The following is a 24,317-nucleotide window of genomic DNA, read 5'->3' as shown; positions in this document are numbered from 1 at the left end:
AAATTATGTCATACTGCTGAAAAATGCTGTTTGACAGACAGTTGGACAGAGGCTCTGGCAATGCCTGGGCTATGTTGCATAAAAATATTAAATCACAGCAGGTGCCAACTGCAGGCATTTTAATGTACTCGCAGCGTCAGACAGAGATTGGCATCGCTCAGTGACGGCTTCGGTTACAATAAAAGCTTGCTTGTGTCGCTTTTAGAGCTCATAAAAAGCACAGGTTTGTCTTTACACAGTCAGGCACTTCCAAAAACTACAGAATAAGCAGAATTTGTGTTCGGAGCCGCCTTTATGATTTTTTACACACTTTTTAAAATGGTGAATGAATGTGATTAAGAGAGGTAATGTGCAAGAGAAAAATGATGATAGATTGTTTTCTAAATAAAATATCTTGATTTAAACAAATAAAAACAAGTATTTTGTTTGGGGTGGGGATGCCAGACTGCATCATTCTTCTATTAAGCTATATACACAGGGTTTAAATAATTGTACTCAAAATAATATTGGTCCGCAAGATCAGTATAAAAAAAACCAACATGGCGTGTGTGATTGCTCTGTTTTATCTGTGTTGTTAACTTGCTATTAGAAAACAATATAACTTCATAATCAAGTATGCATTTTGTAGGAATAAAGCTGCACTACAATTGTCTTTCAGGGCAACAGATTAGCACTTTGCTCAAGGTTGATTGGCATACGCTGGACATGCTAGATACCAACATTGCCCTGGTGCTGTGCTGCAACACTTCCTCTAGAGGCAGCTCATAACAGGCAATGGGGTCAATCATTTCCATGAATTTTTATCCCTGACCAAGCTGTGAGTTTTAAATCCTGCTGCCAATTCTCTGAGCAGCCCAGTCTGATCCTTGTGTGTGCAACTGCCAAGACACAGATCATCCTGAATTCTCTAAAGAACAGAGAAAGACTGCACAGAGGATAAAACTTTGCAGGTTAACTATGCAAATATCCGACAGCTTAGGGAAGTGTGAATGTGCAGTATAGATTTAATTTAGAAAAAGACAGGTGCTGTCCATTTTTATTATTTTATTCTGAATTCACCTGTCTGCTGAGGCCTTGGTTTCTTTCATTTAACAAGCTTGTGTGCGAGTTCTGTAAATCTGGTAATCTTGCGGGGGCTTGTGCATTTAACACAAAAAAATAAAACGTCTAACATTGGGAATTTACACTAGGTTATGTGACTTGTATAACTTAAATGAAAAGTAAGGCTTTTAATCACAGATTTCGATATGCAATTTTTAAATTATTATTATTATTATTATTATTATTATTATTATTATTATTATTATTATTATTATTATTAGTAACTGGCTGCAAGACAAAGAATTCAACAAATGCTAAAACAATTAACAGGAATGATTAGGAGATGGTTTTGAACTGCTCCGATGGTGTTCCTGTTTGTCTAAAATCTTTACTTTCTCTCACCTAGTTTGTGGGAAATGGTTGATCAGTTCCCAAAGCGTCTGTCTACAGGAAAAGGAATCTTGCAGTCTTGACCCATCCTCTAACTGCAAAGCAATCCGGACCTGAAACAAAAGGTTTCATTGACCTCATTATTAAAACATGCAGCAATGGTTTACTTTTATCACTGATGTATATGTTTAATTAGCTTGTCTACTTAAAGATGTTCAGCAAGGACAATCTTTCATTAAATAACCACCTTTAATAAAATACAAAATCTTATATGTATCCCAAAAACATTGACCCAACAATGGGTGAAGAAAAATAAGTAGAGTAATTTATATTATGAGCATTACCTTACCATGATCTGTGTCACTGCAACCTTGTTTTGCATTCATTTTGGCTATATCTTCAGAAACAATTGACAAAAGTGTTTATATTAATTTAACAAAGAAAATATCTAAAACTCATTCTTTATGTTCATTTTATGAGAAGCCATCCTTTTTTGGACTTGGATGGTGAGCTTGTTGTATATTAACTGCCCAGCTTTTTTCTGCGCAGCACATGAACAAAGATTACTTGACAGCTGAGTAGATAAATTTTCTCATTAGCAGGATAACAAAAGCAAATGTTTAACCTTTTTAGTTCAAATAAACAGACCAGAACCTTCGAAAGCTCATAACAGGCTGCATAATAACTCACAACTACTAGAAGGTAATGCAAAAGTTTTAAATGTACTTGTCACGTTAAAACACTAATACATATTAAAAAGGCACAGTACGTGGGGGCCAGCTACCAAATAATGAAGCGTTCAGCAATAACCATCAGTTACTGGCGATGGATCTGAGTGCTCATGTTTGAATATAAAGGAATATGTCACATGCAGAGTCTCTTAATGTTTTAAAAATGTGTCATCTTGTGGGAAGGATGCTCAGGGTGAATGCAAAGCATATTTTAACACAGACCAGAATTAAAGCAGCTTGGTCTTTTTTTTTTTTTTTTTTTTTTTTAAAGGGTGGCTGTGAGCTTTATCCCTATAAAAGCTGGGTCACCCCAAGTTTAATGTGTTTAAACCTACCAATTAAAACAGCTTTTTGAAGTGTTAAACTACACTGAAACTTTGTGTTTTTAATAAATTTGGTTATTGCAATAGAATCACGGATGGTAATCTTCAAAATTGACTTAAACACACAGTTCATTCAACGCTGATCAAAGCAAACAATGTTGTAACGTTAATAAACAAGCCATCTTACTGACTAACAGACCTGCTGATGAGGAAGGGCAAGTAAACAAAATGAAATGCACAAAAACAACCACCACAACGCTTTAAGAGAGTACACATGGAGCTCAGAAGAAAAACTGCAGATTTATGATGTCATTATCACACAGCCCCGTTAGGGACTGACCTCCCCACACTGGCACTGAAAGCCACTGGCCCGGTCTTGTTTGAAGTCTGGCATGCAATACATCACCGTGCTCAGCTAAATATCTTCCGCAAGAAAACATGCAAGTGCTCCTCAAAGCGTGTTCATTTTCTGAAGTATTTACCTTGTTGTAAATAGAGAGATGAAAGCGATCTGATGCGTACGGCTGACCAACAGCATTTGAACCCTCCCTGGAGTCCTGAATGGGCTCAGATAGCTGCAATCCCAGTGGAGAATGCTAGAACAGAACTGGGACCCTTTGGGCTCCGAGAATGCATGTGTAACAGTGGAATTGGCAAAATATCAACAAGCTTCTGGTTTGGTTTACTACCAGGAACTGCCAAAGTAGAGTAGCAGGTTAAATTGATGAACTGTACAATGTCAACAGTACGTAAAACGAAGTGTCCTATAGATGTAATATCCATAAATCAACTGCAAACATATACTGTATAGACAGACCAAGACAACCCGTACCAAACCAACTGATATGTTAGAACGTTCTTCACATAAATTATTGTGAGAAGATTTTTTCTCCGACTGTTTTTACATACATACGTCACACATGCGTTTTGACATGTACTTTACTCATAATGTTGACATTTTTTACAGCTACTTGAACACACTTGTTCTAACTGTTATTCGTTGTAACTGTCCCTTTAAAGTGTGACGTAACACTATGCTGAGATCTAAGGAGGAAGAAAATGCTTCCAACACCCCATTCCCCAGGGCTATGCTAACAGCTTATCATAAGATGCATTATATTCTTGTTTGTCACCAGTAACGGGAAACATTCACATGCTGGTACATTACATTTTAGAGAATAAAAGAGGGAGCACAGGGGGTTCCTATGTCCTCTTGCAAGGAGTTTCGGGTTTTACAGCCTGCAACTTTCCAAAACAAAAAAAACAGCATTATTATAGAGATCTCTCTCTGGAGGGAAAAAAAAAATAGTTTGTCTTTTGTTTTAATTGGTAATGTTCCACTTTGAAATACACACGAAAAGTTACGATTTATCAAACAGAGATTCCCAGACATATAAAATACATGGGAAAAGTAGAGACACCCCTAACAAGAGTTCCCACACTGATCAATTTATGTCAAAGGCCGGGGTGTCTGTCGTCACACAGACTCCTGGACAAGCTGCACCTGAGGATTTGCAAACTCCCTGTCTCCAGCGCCATTTTAATGTTCTGGGGTCTATCAGAAGGGAGATCTGTGGCATGTCAATGTCTTGTTATCAAAACAGTCCAAACAGAGCATTATTTTAATTGCTCATCTACAGTAAAGTCATGGAGCTTTTTGTTCTCCCCACCCCAGCAAGCTTTATTGTTTGGTGACATGCTATGCCGAAGTTAACTATCTTTACTGTAAGATTGTAGTGTTAAAGTTATATATAAAAAAAAGAGAATACTTTTAAAAATGCATCTTCCCTTTAGTCTAAAATGTCTAATCTTCCGGGACAATTGAGCAATTAAGGAATCTCCAAAGGAAATGGATTATCATCACTGAAATACAATTGACCTAAAAAAAAGAAAGAAAACCCAGCCATATGCTGTGCATTTTATTTAAAAGATTTGATTATGACCCCATGGCCAAAGGTGGAGGCGTCTACTGATTATATATGCCAACATACATGTTTGGTTTTAGAGAAGCAGTGATTCAGTTGCGACGAAACATGCCACTGTGGGTCACGGGGACCTCCCTAGCTCATCGGATCTCAGTTGGACGGGCTTATCTGTTTACAGAAGCCATTTTAAATGTATTATATTTAGCACCCACTTTGTTGTACACAGTTCCACATTCTACAAATGCAGTTCACAGCTTGTTTAATGTATCGAAGTGCAGTTTTTAAAAAGGAACTCCGTCAGTATATTCAGCAACATCACATGATTACTAACCTGAAACAAAAGATCTCAAAGTATAGTATTTCAAGAATTATGAATTATACACACACACACATATATATATATATATATATATATATATATATATATATATATATATATATATATATATATATATGTATGTATATATAAATATAAGACTAAGGAAATACGACAACAATCTAGAATGTGGTATACTTCTAAGCAGTGGAAAAACAGAAAGCAAACTATAACTCTGCCATCACACAATACAGCAACTTCGCTTTAGGCAGTTAGAAAAAGGAGGCAGAGAACAAAAACATCAATACAATTTCCTAAAGCAACACAAAAGAATATTTTCTGAAGTATAACACAACTACAAATCTAAAATGACCAGCCCGATGTTCAGCCAATTTCAATCCCAACACAGCTTGGGACACAGGTTGCTATCTGCCCAATATCAAAACACACAGCCTCCGTCGTATCTTGCAAGAATTAATTGCTATCGAACAGGGCATCCATCATCTGCAACCAATAAGGTTGCGTCTGACGAAAGAACCTGTTCGACAGATGTCTTCAGTTACTCTCCCTTTTCCCTATTGAAGTCAACATCTAAGATGGTACTGCTTGACACAAGCCAGGCATCAACGTTGTTTACTGATACTTTCTGGTTAATACAGAAAACATGTGCAAAGGGACATGAAAGCATGCCTCTAATGTGTAACACAAAAACTCCTAACATAGTTTTTAATGACGTGGACCCAATTACTGTTTAAAAATAGAGCACAAAATGAAGATTAAAGCCGTTCTAAGCACATTAAGGTGAAAGGGAAAAGCGGTGAAAATACAGCGTTCAATAGAAACCATCTTGGATGTTTACGGGTTATTTTTACAACCGTGAAAAAAAAAAAAACTACATAAACACACCTTTTTTTTCTGATAGCGATTGTAAAGCAATCCGCTCAACGGCTTCAAGGTGTACAAACTGCTCAAACGTTTATAAGCAAGACAACACATTACATCAATTGGTTTATCTTTTCTAATCACTGTAGCCTGTGCTGGATGGACAATTTGGGTTGGGTTGATGACCCCAGGCGAACAGTGGCAATTGTACACAGGCACTCGAAACTATGGTAGTGATCCAAGCTTTCAATCGGGTATAAACAACTTTATATTAAAATAAATAAATAAAAGAAGTTGTTCTTAGATCTAAACATCCTGAAAAAAAAGATCTGAAAGTCTGGCTAACTTTTTTTTTATTCCTGCATTTCTCTTCTAAGGCCTACCAGTGCTTACAGTTGAACTTCAGTATTAATATTGAATCACATACTGTGCTCTCCACTCCGGCTCTTTGGCGGGTACTTGGCACCATCTCCAGCTTGGCATTATTGGGCAGACTGGCAAACCTCCACTGCAGTGATAAATTCAGCACTGTTCTCTGGAACCTATGAATAAATACAAACAATGTAAGACAGATTTCTCCATGGCGCAATGCTTTGAAATCAGAACTATCAACAAACAGAAAACTATTAACAGGGAATAATTCAAGTGTCCCACTGTTTAGCAGATTGAGCCATTCCAGGTTTTCCTGACAGCCTTAATTGTAAGGTGCCTGCTGTGTGCTTTGTATAATTAAGCTCAGGAGTAAAAGCTCAAACTGCTAAAATTACACCCTGTAATATATGTTCTGGTCTGGGTGGAATTAGTTTGTTTAAGAATTGCAATGGAAAATATGTAACAAACTCAGTACTTCAGGAGAGATTACCAGTGTACATGTTTTTATACTGGCCTCATTACAGATATTTCAGCTTGCTCAAGCTTTCTCGGACAGTCCTGGTGATTTTACAAAACGTGCCAAATGTCCATGAGTGCAAAACGGTATTAAATAAATTAGGATAAAGAACAGTTATGTACAACCAAATACAATTAATTAAAAAAAACCACTACATTCACATACAGTACCCGAAAGGAATATTGGCAAAGTCTACCCCAATCATTCTTTAGCTTATGCAGACATCCTTTGCATTTGTGTTTACTGAATTGCAACTGGTTAAAATGCAGCTGATGGGATTTTAAATGGTACTAGGCTGAATGAGCAAATCCTGGCCCAGTCAGGATATGCACAGCCTTTAAGGCTGTCCTGGTGACCGACAGTAGAATAGAACTGTCTAAACGGCTTACTGCCTACGCCACAAGGACTGAGATCACCCTTGTATTATCATTACCTAAAAATAAACTAAAAATACTACTCAGTTATGCATCATTTCTGTGGAACTTGTCTGATTTAAAAGGGTAATACTTGGTAAGACCAGGCATTATAAAATCTAAAGTTGTTGTCCACACCAACTTGACATGAAAGTGATAATACACATATTTAAACAGTGGTGGAATTTAGGGTTAGATGATCTAAATGCTTTTAGAAAAATAACTGGAACTATATCATATATGTACTTACTTAAGGTCATATTCATCTGGACTGAAGTTTTGTTTCTTACACACTTCTTCCAAAATCTAAAAGTTTAAAACATGCACATACAAAAAAAAAAAAAAAAAGAAAAGAAAAAAAAAGATTTATCAATAATCTGGAACTTCATACAGCACTCCTGCCTGACAGGATACAAAGCATTACTCATAGATACAATTTCTTGTGAAAAACGAATCCTCCGTTTTCTATTTAAGTGTTGGCGTAATTGCTGACACTAAAACTTGACATTCACAGCTGTAACTTTGGTAGAATGTATACAATTGGGCGTATTTCTGTTGACAGAATTTCTAACGGTGTTATCACACATTTGTAAACAAGGTAATGTGATTTCACATAGATTTTGGTATATACTGTTTTGTATGGTGTAAGAATTTACCACCTTCATAATGGAATCAATGAGAATTTTCCAAACACTGCGCAGTTTGTCAATATAACCGAAAGCACTGAAGTTACAAATAGTTGCCTGCGACTATACTTGGCTATAGTGTATATAAAAGTTATGTAATACAGTTTATTTCTATACATGGGTTAATCCATGTCCATGTCTCAGTATAAACTGTGTTATTCGTGGTGGAAACACATACAAAAAACGTCTGAAATCAATTCTGCATTTCTTGCGTAAAAAAAAAAAAAAAAACCTTGAATGTTGAATTTTTCTTCATTACCAAATCTCTAAAATATGTTTCTCTCATCTATCTCACGAGTTTGCGTTTTAATGAATGCAAAAAAAAAAAATGCACTTGACAAAAATTATTACCAAAATTACTGCACAGTCAAAGTTGGCTTCGTTGACAAATTAAAAAAAACTGACTCGTCACCGCTTAGACGTCAGCTGCTAACCCTTAAATTAAAAACAGACACAAAAACGTAAACAAACGTGGTTCAGCTGATCTGTGCACCGAGTGTGTGTGTGTGTGTCACAGTTTCTGAATGCGTACCTGCTGTATCGGTGTGCTGGCCGACACCTTCACCGTCTGCCTCCTTCCATTTGGAGCTAGAACTGTCACTGCGGCGCTGCTGCCTGCCATGTTGGAATGAGGGCCGTCTGTTTGTTTGAACCAGCTTTATCAACACAAACAGCGTCTTCGAGGACATTCGCTATCTTTTCATTCATGCAAAGAGCAGCTTGCACGCGCTCTTAGAATACTCTAATATACTCTTTTTTTTTTTTTTTTTCCTATAAACAGCCAAGCTGTAAAAAAGAAACATAAATGCTTCTATATATATATATATATATATATATATATATATATATATATATATATATATATATATATATATATATACATACACACACACACACACACACACATACACACACATACATAGTGTGCACAGTTAAGAACTATATTTGAACAGATAATTGGTGCGTATCAAATAAGAAATAATTACTAAAACTAAAATAAATAGCATTCATGTATGTTTACAATGTTGTTGTTGTTTTGGGACATAAAAATACAGTGGTGCGATGCTAACTACACAACTGCAGGCAATGCTATAATCATCTGTATATTATTACACTTTCCGTAATGAAAAACGCCGTAATGAGCTCCTGGCAGCATGGTATCCCGTCATCATACTGATGTAAGAGATTCCCATGCTGTTTATCTTATATAACGTGTCTGATTTTAAAGCATTATTTATTAATTTGACAAAAATACATAAATAAATAAGAAATTACTTGGAAAGAATTGTTTGATGTTAGCAACATAGGGTTACATTATTTATTTATTAAAATAAAATAAAAAATGTATGTTTCAAAGTAAAGGTAAAACATGTGAAGGGGTACATTAACCTATACTGTGATCATTAGCACATTCGTTATCAAGCTGCCAGCTCATTTCTATTCATTATTGAGTGCAAAAAAGCAAGTTTTTTGCTGTCTGTTTACTAATCAGTAAAACAAACCATTAAAATAAATAGTTTGTAGGGATTATATAGCGGACATAGTGCATGTGGATAGGTGATAATAGTTACCTATGAATACAGGACAGCATGGGTATTGAGTTTTCACAGCGTGAAGTCAGTCTACCAATAGTAGCCACTGATAAAGAATGATTACGAACCAGTCGAGTGAGTATGAACGATTCTAATGGTAATGAGATTGTTAATGGTCTGCCTGGGTTAATTACACGGCTTAATCCCATATTGTAAAGGATAGCCATACAGCATGTGCGCTGTAAGATTCCTTATCGCAGCTTAGATGTATTTTTTTTGTGTGAAATATGTACTAAAGCCTCGTGGGCTTTCCCTCCTCGTTTCTTTTAAATGATGTAGTTACTAGTTATATTAAAACTACAATATCCCATAATCATGTTCAATTTCACACTAAAATATAATACATTGGTGTTTCATAACCTCCTGTCTGTGCACTATAATCAATCAGAAAACAGACCTTGTTGACAGTCAAGTTTGTTTATACTCATAAATGTAATTTTAGCCATAGGTACACAACCCCCCCCCCACACCACAACACAACACTAAAATCTGCTTGTTACTATGTAACCCATGGGCCCAATAGGCAACAGGTTCAGCAGCAGGAAACTCAAATTGCTCACTGACCCTTATTAACTGGAAAATTGCTCACTCTATATAACTTTAGAAAACATGATATTAAAGTCCTGCCTTCAATGTACTAATTCTTTAATACAATGACAATCGTGACAAGAGACAGCTTCAGCATAAGCTGGTACCACAAGGTCAACCTCAAGGTCTACCAGCCACTAGAAAGAAGAGATGTCACCCTGGAAGTATTTAAAGAAACAATTCCCTGAAATGTAAAGGTTTTTATAGCTGGTAATTTGCCTTTGTTCTTTGAGCAGGGACCTGCACCTGTTTCTGATGATGTGTTTCAAAGCCTGTCCCCTTTAAGAAACCGATTCTCCCTGATCGCTTTGATGTAACCTGATCTAACATTTCCAAATAACGGGATTTGAAGATCACACATAAGCTTTCAACAGCACATACTAATCAAAAATAACGGTGGGGGGGGAAGGCACAGAGTCCCTGCAGTACAGCAGGCGTGCAAAATTGAAACCAGCGCAAGCACAGCTAAACGGTTTAACCTGCCGATCTGTCAGGGTGAAGGTTATTGATTGGGGGTGAGAGGAACACGGTACAGACAGGGTGGCACCCACTAAAGACCACAGGTTCATTCATTCTTCCAGACCTGTCTGAGGTATTCCTGTCTGGAGGAGAAGGCAAAAGACATAACCAGCACATTCTTTAATGGCCTCGAGATCAAACCCCCAAACAATTATAATGTGTGTTGACGATAAACCATGGTAAAAGCATGGCAAAGTGTAGTAAAGTATAGTAAAACAACGGCAAAACATCATCAAATCACTGGACAATATGGAAAAGCGTGACATAAACTTTGGGCAACAAGCCTGGTCAATAATAATATATCTATAAGCATGAGGACATGAGATCCTGGAAATCTGCGGTATTATTTGTAAATATATGCCGAGATTTTATAAAGGTCTTGCCAGGTTTAGGATTGCAGAGAAGCATACAGAGATTCTGAAAGTTAATGAAAGGTTTCACTGTAACAGAACAGGGAACCTATAAGGCACCAGATTTGTGTTGTTAATCTTAATTGTATATTTCTGTGTTCTGTTCTCAATGGGCCCAGTACATTTAAAATAAATAAATAAATAAATAATGATGATGTAATCGTTTCTCTTTTTCTGTGCACTTCCCATACGCAATGCGTTGTCACGGATGACTTGTTTTTAATCAGTATGTAAATAACCACGATGTCCCTTAAGTTAAAAGCATTGCATGTCTGCTCGACGTTACCCATTATGCACACGCTGCACATCTCCTTGGCTGTTTCTCCTATGCTAATACAATCTGGAAGCTGCTTGCCCTGTCATTGGGTGCATGTCCGTACAGCCGGGGGTGGTAGATTTCTTTGCATGTTACTGTCAAAATGTGTCAGAATATCAGCTCTGAGCCTAGAGCTTCCATCTGTGAGTGATTTTGTGGATGGATTGTGATAAAACAGGAGCTATAAGTAAAAGAGACTAGACTCAGTCAATGACAGGTCCAGTCCCTCCGGGGCTAACACATGTCCAGGTCTACAGAAACAGCTGTTTGAAGTTCCCCAATTAATACCATCGGTTGTACTCATGTGACTGCACACCATTGCAAAATCATTAGACTTTCACAGGCTTTATATTCCATTCACACTGCTTTAACCGTCCGATGAAAGTTACAGCTTCTTACAATACAATCTCAATGCTTTCTTGTTAAAGGTGTGCTGATCAAGGTTTGTGAAATCTCTTATTAACATTGGCAGCGACCTCATTTTCTGCTGTTGAAAATCTTTTTTTCTTCTATTTGAAATATGTAGATATTGATAAAGTTGCTGCTGTGATTGGACACTCCTGGTCTATGCAGTTACATATATATATATATATATATATATATATATATGGAAAACGAGACATCTAAATGTAAAACCTGTATACATCTTTATCATGCGTGATCTGGTCTGGAGATAACCTCATAAACATTAACACAGCCTACTGCTACAAGAAAACTTAACAGAAGAGCAGCCAAATGTAGTAGACCTATGAACAGCCAGTGAGTCAGTGGTTGAATTGGGTTTTGAACCTCTACCTCCTCGTTACAAGCCCGTTTCTTTAACCGCTGTACCACACAGCCTCCTATATGAGTTTGTTTTTTTCAGTTATAATGCCGAGGAGGCTGTCCCTCTGTATAAACCATACATCTGTGGTGAAACTATCGATTAATAAATAAATAAATACATACATAAATAAATAAATTGTCCGATAAATCTATGCTGATGTGTTGTTAACGGGCTGATAACAATCGTTTTAGACAGGCATTCACGGGCAACGAGTGGCAGTAAATTGGTTGGATTGCAATTTCGATAGATACCCACCCCACCCCCAAAAGAGCAAGCGACTTCTCTATACATTTTGTAATTTACCAAGCTGTGACTGAAAAAACGAACTGGTTAGAATGTCCTACTAAACTAATAACGGGAACGGAGTTCCCATGATTCTGTATGAATATAAACTCCATTACTTAAAACAACATCTTAAGGCAATTCGGAGTAGGTAAAGGTGGCAACATGCTCTCTTATTCAACGCCAGGTCAAGCCAAGAGGATAGTGTCATGTTACTACCGCCCCATTAAGACACTCTCAGCCTTGGGGCTGGCGGAGTTCCCCGTGGGACGACACAAAATCCATAAACTACTAATCTCTTTATGCATTTATTGCGCTCAGCGGTTAATGAAGAGATCATAGCCCCCTTTCCCGCAACGTTGGGTATAAAATAATTACCATGGCAATTACCCTTAAAAAAAGCATTAAAACCCATGTTTGTTTTAACTCCCTATAGAGTTTATTAAGGGATCCAAGCTGTCGTTTGTTTTCTTTAGAGTCCGCTGTGACCGCGAGCCCCAGCCATTCGCAAGGAGGTGCGAAATTCAATTGACCCCTTTTATATTTTCTCGGGTAACTGTCACAGTAATTGAAACCTTCAGCTAGTGCTATCTGATTGGCCCCCCCTCCCCCCGTCCGTAAAGATTTGGGGAAGCCGCAGTTTTCTTAGGGGCGCTCCTTGTCCACGTGGTTTAACCGTGTGCGCCTGAAAGTATAGTTCGTCTATATTTTTTTTAGTAAAACGTCGATCAAAAGTAAAGTGTTACATATGCGGGTCAGGGAATAAAGTGCGCCACAGCCAGCATACCTGAAAATGAGCTACAAGTCAGAAGACAATAACGGTCCTTCTGTCTTCTGTGAACTATAGGCTATTGATACAGCCACTTTCTTCAAACTCAAAACTTATAAAGATGACTGATTTCTGTTTCAGATTAATAAACAATTGCTTACGCCACCGTATGCTTTGTTTTTTTTGCCCTGTTCTCTTTTGAAAACTTGAAAAAAAATAATTGCACGCTAAATGTATGTAAATAAATAGGCTACTGTATTAACTGCAATGTTTGTAGTTGTGACTGAAGGATAGGGTGCGTAAAATAACGTGCGAGTGAACAGACAACTGTCGGAGATGTATCATTTCCCATGTAGGCTGCTGATGCCGGACGATTGTAGTGTTATCTCGACATGTCCTCCGAATAAAACTTCTGTGGTTTTCGTGTTATCTTTAATGTGTTAAAAGTGAGGTGACATTTACTGTTTCAATTATAGGACTGCGGGAGAGGGGAACGGGTTAGTCTGAAGCTATAACACCCTCTGAAATGGGTTGGTTTAATTGTACCGCGTCTTTGGATGAGTTTTCTAAAATATAACCTCTCTGGATTTCGAGATTCCGAGAGGCTTATTGTTGCTCTGTTGGAGGTGTACTTAGATCCAGAATAAAAACCATCCCCGTTGTAAAAACACAACAGGAACCTTGCAACACAACGGGAACCCCCCCCCCCCCCCCCCCCCCCCCCCCGAAGTTTCAAAGAGGTCCAAGTTCTAAGCGTAGATACGAAAGCACTTCTTATTAAAGTATTCCTGACAGGATAGAGGAATACATGAGCGAGAAAAAAAGAGGGAGGGAAAGATAGACTTGTGGTGGTTGCTTTGGTCAGAAGGGGCCCCATGAAGTACTAGATAAAGAAGTGCCGGTTTCCAATCCGCTCCAAAGCAAGATCCGAGTTCTTCCTGGGGATTCGAATAATTCTGTGCGTGTCAAGATTCATCAAAGGGAAGTCGGTGTGAATAAAACTCGACAAGGTAAACGCGTCTTACTAGATAACAAATATCATTTTAAAATAGCCGAATATGATTTCCGGCGTTTATACTTGTCAGCTGTTAATAGTTACCCTGACTGTTAGGCTTCGAGGTGTTTACAAGAGCATGTTTCTCTTTGTAGAGCGCCTGGTGACATTTTGCACTGTTTTGCGATGTTGCATGCTTGTATACATACTGGTAGGCGAATGACAATAATAACAGTCTACAACCTGCAGGGTATATGTATTATATCACATGTTTTGGAGTAGATATTTCAAGGCGTTTTCCTACAGGTTCACCTGCGCCCACTCTAGCTAAAGATCAAAGGCGCCGCTGTCTTTTACAAGAAAGCAAGTGTAATACAAAGTCATGCTATTTTAACACATAGATAAGAATCTGCGTAGAATCAATTAAGTGAACAACGCCTTTTCACTTCTTCTTCTTCTTCTTAATAATAATAATAATAATAATAATAATAATAATAATAATAATAATAATAATAATATAGTTGATCTTTTTGAAAATGTTTAGGGTTTAGTTTTACTAACAGACTCATCTTAAAGAAAAATACAACTTTGATCACCACAAGGAAGGACAACAAAGCAAGCATCTAACGTGGTCTTAAAGAGATGTCGTGAAACAGCCAGCCAAACTCCAGGGAGCCCCGCGAGTGTGATGGACCCCAGTGTGTGACATCAATTAAAACCGTGATAAATAGCTTTGCCTTTGAGACTGCTTGCAGAACATTCATAAGAATGCGTATTGTGGTCGGGTTTGTGGCATTCTTGATCGATTTAACTTTCTTTTCCTTCTGTTAGCTTCCGTCGCAAGAACCCCCAAGTCACTTGCGTGTGATAGGGCCTGGCTAATTCGCGTGTTCCTGCAAGCAAGACGAAGGTGGGTCGTTTTGAAGTTGTCGTAGTGAATCTGAATAAACAAGCATTTCTTTTTTTTTTCTGCGGTGGAGAACGGTTTTAAACGCTAGCGCATCAGTCACTGAATTTTAAAAATGATGGACTGGTGTGTGTTTAACTTATAAGGGAAAGTGGTGAAAACAGCGACGTTATTCTTTAGTTCCCATTATAGAAAAAAAAAAAAAAAAAAAAAAAAAAACAGAGGAGATGGGTATTCGTAAACCAATATTATTATTTTTACAAGTTAAAAAAAATTAACCGAATTAGCCAGGGAATTTGTTTTGAAATATAAAAACTTCGAGCCAAGAATAACCAACACATACCCTATTAAAACTGCAAGAGATCAAACAGAGGAGCGCGTGGGCATCTCATTAAATTAAAGGCAGGAAAAAAAAAAGAATTATTCTCTAAACCACGCCCATTTCCAACCCTCTCGTCTCATTGGCCCCGGGTGAAGAACAGCGAAAGAGTTTGAATAAAAAAACCCGATCCTTGGAATAGGTGCAACACTGTTTATCCGAAACACAGCACAGGGGGACAACTGCTAGAGACCAAGATCAATGATTTAATACACCCATACAGCACTGGGGAACTACATACTTCTTGCACAGAAATATAATTGTATAGATTTATATATTTTTTATCTATAGAAAAACTAAACAGAGTATTATTTTTATTTATATATTATTATATCTATAGAAAAAACGAAGCGGGAGTATATTTTTATAGGTTATAAGAGGGTCAAGAAGGAAGTACCCGTGTTTGATTCTGGTACACGGCGCGACTAAATCTGACGACATTTAAAATTGAACTTTTGGCATCCCGTAGACATTTTTTACAAATATTAATTAAATTCTGTCGAGTCTACAGTTCTTCAAAAAAACAGAAATTTTTTTGTCGTTATTATTATTATTTATTATTATTATTATTATTATTATTATTATTATTATTATTATTATTATTGCTCTAAAGTAGTATCTGAAATCACAGAAGGAGACCTAAGGATCTTGACTGCGTATTTTCACCAGACATTAGGGATCATGAAGCTTCTTCCGTCTGCTTTCTTGTTGGTCTTCCTCCAATTTGGATCCTTGGAGGGGAGAAAGGGTTGGAGAGGCGGCCGGGGTAACACCCAGCCCCGCCGGGCGCAGCAGACTCCCTCCACCCGGGACAGAGGCGAGGCGGGCGTGGAAGAGAGTTTCTCGTTGGATTTCACAGCAGTGGGGGAAGGGAATATGGACGATTTCATGACACAGATCAAAAACCTGGCTCAGTCCTTGTACCCGTGCTCATCGCCGAACATAAAGCATGAAATGAGGCTCCATTCCTTGGAGAACACATCGGTCGTCTGCAACGACGGGACACCGGCGGGGTAGGTTCTTGAGTTAGATTTTATTATTTTATTTATTTATTTTTATTGTAGGTAAAAGTTATAAAATTATCACAGATGATACCAGCGATTTTTGTTTGTTTGTTTGTTTTGTTTTTTAATATATATATATATATATATATATATATATATATATATATATATATATATATATATATATATATATATATATATATATATATATATATATATACGAATATTTAAAAGACAGATTGAAGCATTGGTTGACTGAAGCATTTCAATATCTGCAACCTATTGCAAACTTGAAAGCCTTGAACAAGACACTAAAAACTACCAACGTAACAGATTTGCGTTGTTTGATTGTACTGTTGACAATACAGTATCTGTAAAGCTAATGTGGATTTCAAAGCCAAAGATTTGATAAACATTATCCAAGGTCACACATGTGGAACACCACTACGCTCTGGTTGGTGCGCTTTCCCAGTGTGTGAGTCCCCTCTCTTCAGCATGATCTACTGTAATGTAACCAGACTCACGGGACTAGTGGAAACCGCTCACAATATATCAGCTAAAACGCAAAAGCTGATCGTGAATTCCATTGGCTAGCAGATCTGAACGGCTCTGTGTTTGACATGCAGTATTTTATTATTATTATTATTATTATTATTACAAAATCGATATTATTTTATTGTCAATATCAAATCTGTTATCCAGCGTATTTGCATTTTCTTTTTATCTATTTTTTGTCACGATGTATGTTCTTGTATTGACAGCATGAAAATGCAATTGAGCTTTTAGACAGGTGGAATATACAGGTGTTTTGTGCGTTACCACGTACCGCTGTTGATGGAGGCCCAGTGCAGCTTCTCTCTAGGGGTTGCTTCCCACAGATTTGCACACTCCCATCTGTTTTCAAAATAAATTAGTTGATTGAAAGGTATGGCTTATTGTGATCCCCTACCTGTAGATATTAGTCTGATTAAAAAATGAATAAGAGCTGCATGACTGGCTAAAATATGCCCAACTGCTTAATGGAATTTTAAAGGAAAAAACAATGTTTAAAGATCTGATCAAAGCCTGAGTCTGTTTTCTTTTTTGATGTTTTCCGAGCAACAGGCTCAGTACGAGTTATTGCCAGTTCTAGCGCGTCATTATCTAGCGCTCGCCTTTTAAAGCTGAGCTGACAGGTTTACATTTGTATTATTATTCTTGCCTTTCGGGTTTCTTTCAATAGACTGGATCTCAGAGCATTCTTCAAAACAAATAGGGCAGAGCGGCAATGACAAGCGAGTCAGACATTTTAACAGCACATGGCTTTGCCTCTTCTAATTCCCCTCTTTGAAGTGCAGATATTTTTGGCCCAAGTGGGAGCTAGACCTGTGGTCACAGTTGACTGGCGCACTATATTTACAATAAGGACACCAAATGAAATGTGTAATAATTTATTTATTCATTTATTTTTTTGAGCTGTGGTGGTTTCTGAACATTGCCAAAGCCACCAGCAGTAACTGTTGTAGCACTGGGCTTGTCAGTGCCGGAGGGGGGTAGCATTCTGTGGCCTGTAGTCCAGACCACAGGCCGCAGAATGCTACAACCCTTCTCGGCTTTCAGTCCTTTGTGTGTCAGAGTCAGTCAAACAAGCAATGGGTAGGTGGGTTATATTCAAACTGCAAAAAGCGTTGGAGAAATAACTGGATTGTTTCGAGTGCCGTAATCAGAAAAGCAACATTGGCATTTACAGCACACTGGTTAGTACGACCAGCCTAAATAAGTGCTTAGATATTCTAGTCTGTCACGTGAACGCTGTCTGATTCAATTAGTGAGAAGGACAGGTAGTGACGGGTGCCCCATATGCGCAGGATTAAGACACTGTGGTGTGGTCGGTGGTTCTGACCACCAAACCATACGGGACATGTTTCAGCAGCTGTTCCTGTGCTACATACAAGCAAATATATAGAATATCTTGGATGCAAGTTCAGTGATGAATGGATTGGCTGTTCTATGGATGCACTTGAGCTACGTAAACACACAGGATTTAATTGTATACTCGCTACCAGCAGGACTCACATGGCAACGAGTTGTTTACTTGATATTTTCATTCCGGTATGATAAAAAGTAAAAAAACAAAAAAAAAACCAGCTGTACCCCTTTCACCCCGGCCCGCAGATGATAACACAATAATGCTACAAATATGCTCCACAAATAGCAGTATATTGCCTCAGGACCCATTCCCAGCTAATTGGAATCCTCTTATTGGTTATATGAATGTTATCAGTCTGTAATCAGAGTATAGTTACCCACTGGTCTAAATGCCCCTATTAAGGATGCACCCATATATATCATACCTGCAGCTCTTTACTGATCTCTGCAGATAATAGGCCTCTTTTGTAACATTTCTTTTCTGTGGGTATTCCTCCCTATATTATTATTTCATCGTTTTATTTAGCAATAGCTGACAAAAGTAACTTAACATTTTATGGGAATTGTGTAATAAACCGTTTAGTGGAATTGTACAGCTTCTGAATTGTGAATGCCTTTTTTTATCTCTGTGTAATGTTTTGTTCATCTCATGTACTGTAAAGCCTTATGTGGCAAAGTTAATAAGCGCCTAATCGGTCCTGCAATCATAAACACAGCGTCTGTATATTTTAAACGACAGATGGCGCATTCTGTGGTTCACCAACCAGCTTCCCAAACGCTAGTGAGTAACAATAAGAACTTTGTAACAAGGTTGACATTTTATTAAACACGCCTTCCTCATTTTCTGTCCCATCAGGTATTACCTGAAAGAATCGAAAGGGAGCAAAAGGTGGCTAATATTCCTCGAAGGTAAGTCAATACGTCTGCATTTATTTTACAACAACTATATACTATCTAACGATAAGTGGTACAGACAGAACTAAACGTGGGCAGTCTGTGGATATTAATATTAATAAGAATGTATTTTGAACTGCAGGTGGTTGGTACTGCTTCAGTAAAGAGAACTGCGACACTCGATACGACACCATGAGGAGACTTATGAGCTCAACCGGATGGCCCAAAACCAAAATAGGTGCGTTTGTTATTGTGTCTTTTTCAAAGTAAAGGGGAAACAGATATTTGACGCACTTGACATCAGTCTGTAACGCTGTACTGCTCCACTCCTGTATTATTACAAGGTGGTGCGGGAAACACCTAGCTTTTAAAGGGCTAATAAAACGAAGAGTCATTTATACTTTGATGAAAAACTATTTCGGATCTTTCAAATGTTAGATGGTTTCTTTTGAAATGACACGCTGTTGATTTTTTTTTTTTTTTGCCTCATCCGAAGGAACTGGAATCCTGTCTTCGCAGCCTGAGGCGAACCCATACTGGTGGAACGCCAATATTGTGTAAGTCATGCCTACTTTATTAAAACAACACAACAAAAAATAAATATTTATAATTAAATGGAGTTGGAAATTTTGTTTTTTAGAGTAAGAGCCAGTAAATGTAGGTAGACTTTATTATTCGGAAATTCTGTGTATCTTCAGCAAGGTCAGTCTCTCCTGACTTCAAATGAGTTACCCCAGGTGTTATAACAAGACCACAGGATTGATTTCCAGCGCAGCCCGGTGTTTGATATGCAAACAGGCCTGCTAAATGTGTTGTTCTTAAAATGCACAGCCTTCGTTTGGGTTCCTGGTATTTATTTTGGATTCATATGAGTCCAAATGGAACCGGCGCGCAGTTCTCGCGTTACACTTTGATGGTGTTCATGACTGCATCACACGAGAGGTTCTGTGCTAATTTTTGTAAAGTTCATGTTTTTTGGATAAACAAATCAGGTCGGCCCCGCATTTTTTTTTTAAACAAATAAGCAAAAACGCCGAACGTCTCAGGATTCTTAATCCACTTTAATGAGAAGTTTTCAAGTCTGATATTCGCGGGTACACCCTTTAAATAAAACCTTATTAGCCTCCTCTTTAAAAGTATTTTTAAAACCTAGAAAGACCAGAGCCTTCCCAGATTGTTTTCATATAGCTTTGCAACATGCTAATTTCTTATATTTCTCTTCCCTTTCAGATTCATTCCCTACTGCTCCAGCGACGTTTGGAGTGGAGCTTCTACGAAATCCGACAAAAGTAAGTGTGTGCACTCTCCTGCGTCTTTCCTTAGAGGTTTTATTTCAAAGTTACTTACTATTAATCCATTCTGGTTTTATTTATATTATCTTCCATTTGAAGTCTTGCCCGTTGTTTAAAGTACTTTCCACAAGCAGATACGACTTGTATAGGGCAGTATTGTTATTAGGGGTGTTGGTGCTGCTGACCTTCCCGGTTTTGTTTCCTAGGTGACTACGCCTTTATGGGATCGCTCATCATTAAGGAGGTGGTGAAGGAGCTGCTGACTAAGGGTCTTGATAACGCCAAGGTTCTCCTACTGGCTGGTAGCAGGTGAGCATAGCCACGGTTTTCATTACTCTGCCTGTGAGAAAGGACTGAGAGGGCAGAGAGAAGTGTGTCAGTGTGTAGGCTTACAAAAATACACACTGAAAACATTTGGTTGGCTGATCTTCACACTTGTATTGCAACCCCGAGCTGGTAAGACCTCCCAAAAAGCTCAACAGAGGTGAAGTCATCCTCTGAAGGAACAGCTGAAACGCACGAAAATAGAAATCTTAATTCAGCTAATCAAAATGGGCTTCTTTTTTTTATCTATCGCATGCGTTCTTGTGCTAACGGTATGGATGTGTTGTTGTGTGTAGCGCTGGCGGGACAGGAGTTCTGCTGAATGTGGACCGCGTGGCTGAACAGCTGCAGGAGATGGGACACAAAGGGATCCAGGTTCGAGGGCTGTCCGACTCCGGCTGGTTCCTGGACAACAAGCAGTATAGGAGGACTGATTGTGTGGACACCATCAGCTGCGCTCCGACTGAGGCTATCAAAATAGGAATCAAGTATGAGATTCTCCAAACAGGATTTATAGAGACCTTGTTTATGAAGTGTTTACTTATTTGTTATTTAAAGTCTTTTTCGATAAAAAAAAAAAAAAAAAAAAAAAGGTTTAGTATTTCGTTTTAAGCTCCCTTATATATTGGGGTTTCCTCTGTTCGTTTTATGCAATGCCTTGTTTTGGTTGGGTTTCTCAGGTACTGGAATGGCGTGGTGCCTGAACGCTGCAAGCAGCAGTTCCGGGAAGGAGAGGAATGGAACTGCTTTTTTGGCTATAAAGTCTACCCAGCTTTGCGAAGTAAGTACTGTATTACTGAATAAGAAGCAGGAATACGTTGACAGGTACATACATTCGTTGTAATCCAACTTTAAGAAATGTTTTCCCCTAACGACTGTCCTCTTGCAGGTCCAGTGTTTGTGGTTCAGTGGCTGTTTGACGAAGCTCAGCTGACGCTCGATAACATCCACCTGACAGGGCAGCCAGTGCAGGAGGGGCAATGGCTGTACATCCAGAACCTGGGCAGGGAGCTGAGGAACACACTCAAGGATGTACCGTAAGTACCACAGCTTCAATCACTACTGCCACTACTGGCACTATTCACTAAAGAGCTAGAGCATATTGCATATAGCAAGTGTGCTGGTGAAGTACGGCAAAGAACAGGTATGTAAGGTGATGCATAGTAAAAAATAAAAACATTATGGTAAATGCATGGTATGATTGACTGTGGTAAACTTTGAATGGATCAGTCGTGCAATTTTTGTACAGGTAAATTTGTTGAGTTTAATGTGAGTCTGGTTTTTGTTGTTGCAGGGCAATGTTTGCTCCAGCCTGCTTATCACATGAAGCGATCACGAGAAGGTGAGTTTCAGTCTTCTTGTGTGTATTCTCATTGTGCACTATTTGAGTCAAGCCAACCTTTTGAAATGAACTGAATGTGAGAGATAAAGAGCAGATATTAAGGTCTGCCACTTTGTTGATCATTAAAATACATGTCTGTAATGTCACATCCACTGCTCACTGATTTGTATTTCCAAATCCTCTACAGTACAAAAATAATAACATTATAAAATAACTGTATACACACCAGGGGGCGCTGTACTGTAGTAGTGTAATGGGACCAGACATGTTTAATATTGGAACAGCATGATGTGAAGCACAACGCTTCCTTGGACTTGCCAAAGCAGTAACCAAGTCTTTTTTTCCCTGGAAGTTACTGGATGGATATCCAAGTGAAGGGCACCTCGTTGCCCAGGGCGCTGCACTGCTGGGACCGCAGTCTCCATGACAACAACAAGAACAACAAGAACCCGCCCAAGGGCTGCCCGGTCCACCTGATCGACAGCTGCCCCTGGCCGCACTGCAACCCCACCTGCCCCACGATCCGGGACCAGTTCACCGGCCAGGAGATGAACGTCATCCAGTTCCTGATGCACATGGGATTCGACGTGCAGAAGATGGCCCAGCAACAGGGCATGGAGCCCAGCAAGCTCTTGGGAATGCTAAGCAGCGGCAGCTAAACGGAGAAACACGCAGCCCCCTACAGACATGCAGGGCTCACTTCCAGAGACTGGGGAGGCTGGGGAGCGCACCCCCTCCCACCCTCCTTCCCCCAGATCGCCAATATCAGACTCATACCCTCTTCCACAGCATCGAGAGAATCAAATCCAGTCAGATTCAAAGAAAGGCACACTGTGTGCTTTTTTTCTCTCTGCTTTTAAAAGATTTAAAGTGACATCCCGTTTTAAGGATACTCACTCAACGTTACATGAAACAAAATCAGCATCTGCGACAGCAGTGGACTTGAGTCACATCCTTCGGACCTCAGTTCTTTTTTTTAATAATTAAAGACTCTCACAAGCCCGGTGGGAAAAGCACTGGATCATCCGTCTTTCTCTCTCTCTCTCTCTCTCTCTCTCTCTCTCTCTCTCAAGTTTCTCTCATTCGTCTCCCCACTCTCCCTCGGAGGAAAAAATCTCTCAGCGTCTCTCGTCTCTCTCTCTCTCTCTCTCTCTCTCTCTCTCTCTCTCTCTCTCTCTCTCTGTGGCAACAAACCAAGACACAATGGACTTAAAAAAAAAAAAACAATTAAAAAATGTTGCTTTACTAATTTTTATAAAAAATGACTTTTCATAACAAGCAGAAACAAAAAAGTTTATTACTAATTGTATGTTTTTTTGTTCTGTAACATATTTTTTAACAGAAAAAAGAAAGAAACTTAAGCTACTTTTGGTTATTTTTCATATTTATTTTTCTTATGTAAATCGTATTTATATGTGCTATACAGGCAGAGAAGTGATTCTTTACAAATTGTAAATATTTATCATTTTTGTTTTGATCGCATGTCTTTATAATGGATCTAAAGAAAAGGCAACATTAATATTATGGCAAAAAACAATTTCTGAGTTAGATTTTTTGTTTCCTAATGTACCGCTTATACACCTGCACCTTGACACACCTGCTGCTTATTAGCAGTGAGGGTTGCATTGGAATTATGGTGCTGCTACACTTACTGCATCAAACAGTACCACATTACAAAAACAGCATGATAAATATATGCATATAAAAACACATGGCAGGGAGTTTATTTAATCATTTTATCCAGAAGAAAACGTATTTAGACGAATCATCTCGTTTACAAGAGCATCCTGGAGAGATTACAAGCGAACCATTTACACACTTCTAGAACACACAGACTTACAAAATACACGTAAGTCAGGAAAGGGTCTCTAATGAAGTAATTAAATCTATTGAAAGCTTTTTGTTTTTAATTTAATAGATAAACAGTAAACTATGAGGTGAACTTTCCAATGATTATTTAAAATATACTAAACCAGACACAAATGGCTTGCTTTTAATTGTAATGTTCTGTAATTCCATTAGTGACCACAAGATGTCACCAGTTCCCCACTAATCGAGCATATGCCTTCAATTTAGTTTTGGCCCTTTTGAATTAAACGGGCTTTAAATGACCGATAAACACGAACATGACTATCCATCTTTCCATATCACTGTGTGGGGTCCCACATTACAAGATGTGTTTATTTATTTTACTATATTGCGATGAGATTTTTCCAGGCTCGAACCAGCAGGCAGCTGCAACAGGTCTCTTCTGGCTTTCAGCCCTCATAAAAGTTTCCACTAGTAGAAGTGTAGCAGTGTAATCACGCTAAAGCATATGTAAGCACTGTAAATACAAAGAAGTATAGTAATTCATATCAGAAATGTGGAAAACA

General features: G+C 38.4%; 2 protein-coding genes across 7 annotated transcripts in view; one reads left to right on the top strand and one right to left on the bottom strand.

Moving 5' to 3' along the window:
* The window catches only part of aspscr1 (ASPSCR1 tether for SLC2A4, UBX domain containing), a 50,344-nt gene extending 42,108 nt beyond the window's left edge, over positions 1–8,236 (bottom strand). For 2 of the 4 annotated variants that reach the window (XM_041220177.1, XM_041220179.1), the window contains exons 1-4: positions 8,129–8,236; positions 7,161–7,216; positions 6,036–6,150; positions 1,444–1,544 (exon numbers count right to left, since the gene is read on the bottom strand). In XM_041220177.1, the coding sequence (XP_041076111.1) occupies positions 1,444–1,544; positions 6,036–6,150; positions 7,161–7,216; positions 8,129–8,218 (362 nt within the window). In that variant the 5' untranslated portion in view covers positions 8,219–8,236. The remainder of the gene's footprint in view (positions 1–1,443; positions 1,545–6,035; positions 6,151–7,160; positions 7,217–8,128) is intronic. The other 2 variants (XM_041220176.1, XM_041220178.1) reach the window with 1 other exon arrangement.
* A 5,526-nt stretch (positions 8,237–13,762) lies between these two features.
* notum1b (notum, palmitoleoyl-protein carboxylesterase b) lies at positions 13,763–23,006 on the top strand. Of its 3 annotated transcripts, XM_041219637.1 has the most exons (13): positions 13,763–13,908; positions 14,724–14,802; positions 15,848–16,191; positions 18,947–18,999; positions 19,127–19,222; positions 19,481–19,541; positions 20,215–20,273; positions 20,483–20,585; positions 20,897–21,088; positions 21,281–21,381; positions 21,490–21,637; positions 21,895–21,942; positions 22,295–23,006. In XM_041219637.1, exons 3-13 carry the CDS (start codon positions 15,860–15,862, stop codon positions 22,599–22,601), a joined length of 1,500 nt encoding a protein of 499 aa, XP_041075571.1. In that variant the 5' UTR covers positions 13,763–13,908; positions 14,724–14,802; positions 15,848–15,859; the 3' UTR covers positions 22,602–23,006. The 3 variants fall into 3 exon arrangements, with proteins under 3 accessions (XP_041075571.1, XP_041075572.1, XP_041075574.1); XM_041219638.1 differs by lacking the exon at positions 14,724–14,802; XM_041219640.1 differs by lacking the exons at positions 13,763–13,908; positions 14,724–14,802 and adding an exon at positions 15,085–15,440 and having other exon boundaries at positions 15,917–16,191.
* Positions 23,007–24,317: the final 1,311 nt, after the last annotated feature.

The sequence above is a fragment of the Polyodon spathula genome, chromosome 20 (assembly GCF_017654505.1).
Source record: "Polyodon spathula isolate WHYD16114869_AA chromosome 20, ASM1765450v1, whole genome shotgun sequence".
Classification (NCBI taxonomy): domain Eukaryota; kingdom Metazoa; phylum Chordata; class Actinopteri; order Acipenseriformes; family Polyodontidae; genus Polyodon; species Polyodon spathula.
This window is presented reverse-complemented; position numbering and strand designations above follow the sequence as displayed.

Bases quoted from the DNA above. Each gene is read 5' to 3' on its own strand.
- notum1b (XM_041219638.1), top strand. From the start codon at position 15,860: ATGAAGCTTCTTCCGTCTGCTTTCTTGTTGGTCTTCCTCCAATTTGGA. The intron at 21,089-21,280 runs GTATGAGATTCT...TGGGTTTCTCAG, and splicing joins GCTATCAAAATAGGAATCAA to GTACTGGAATGGCGTGGTGC. The intron at 21,943-22,294 runs GTGAGTTTCAGT...TTTCCCTGGAAG, and splicing joins CATGAAGCGATCACGAGAAG to TTACTGGATGGATATCCAAG.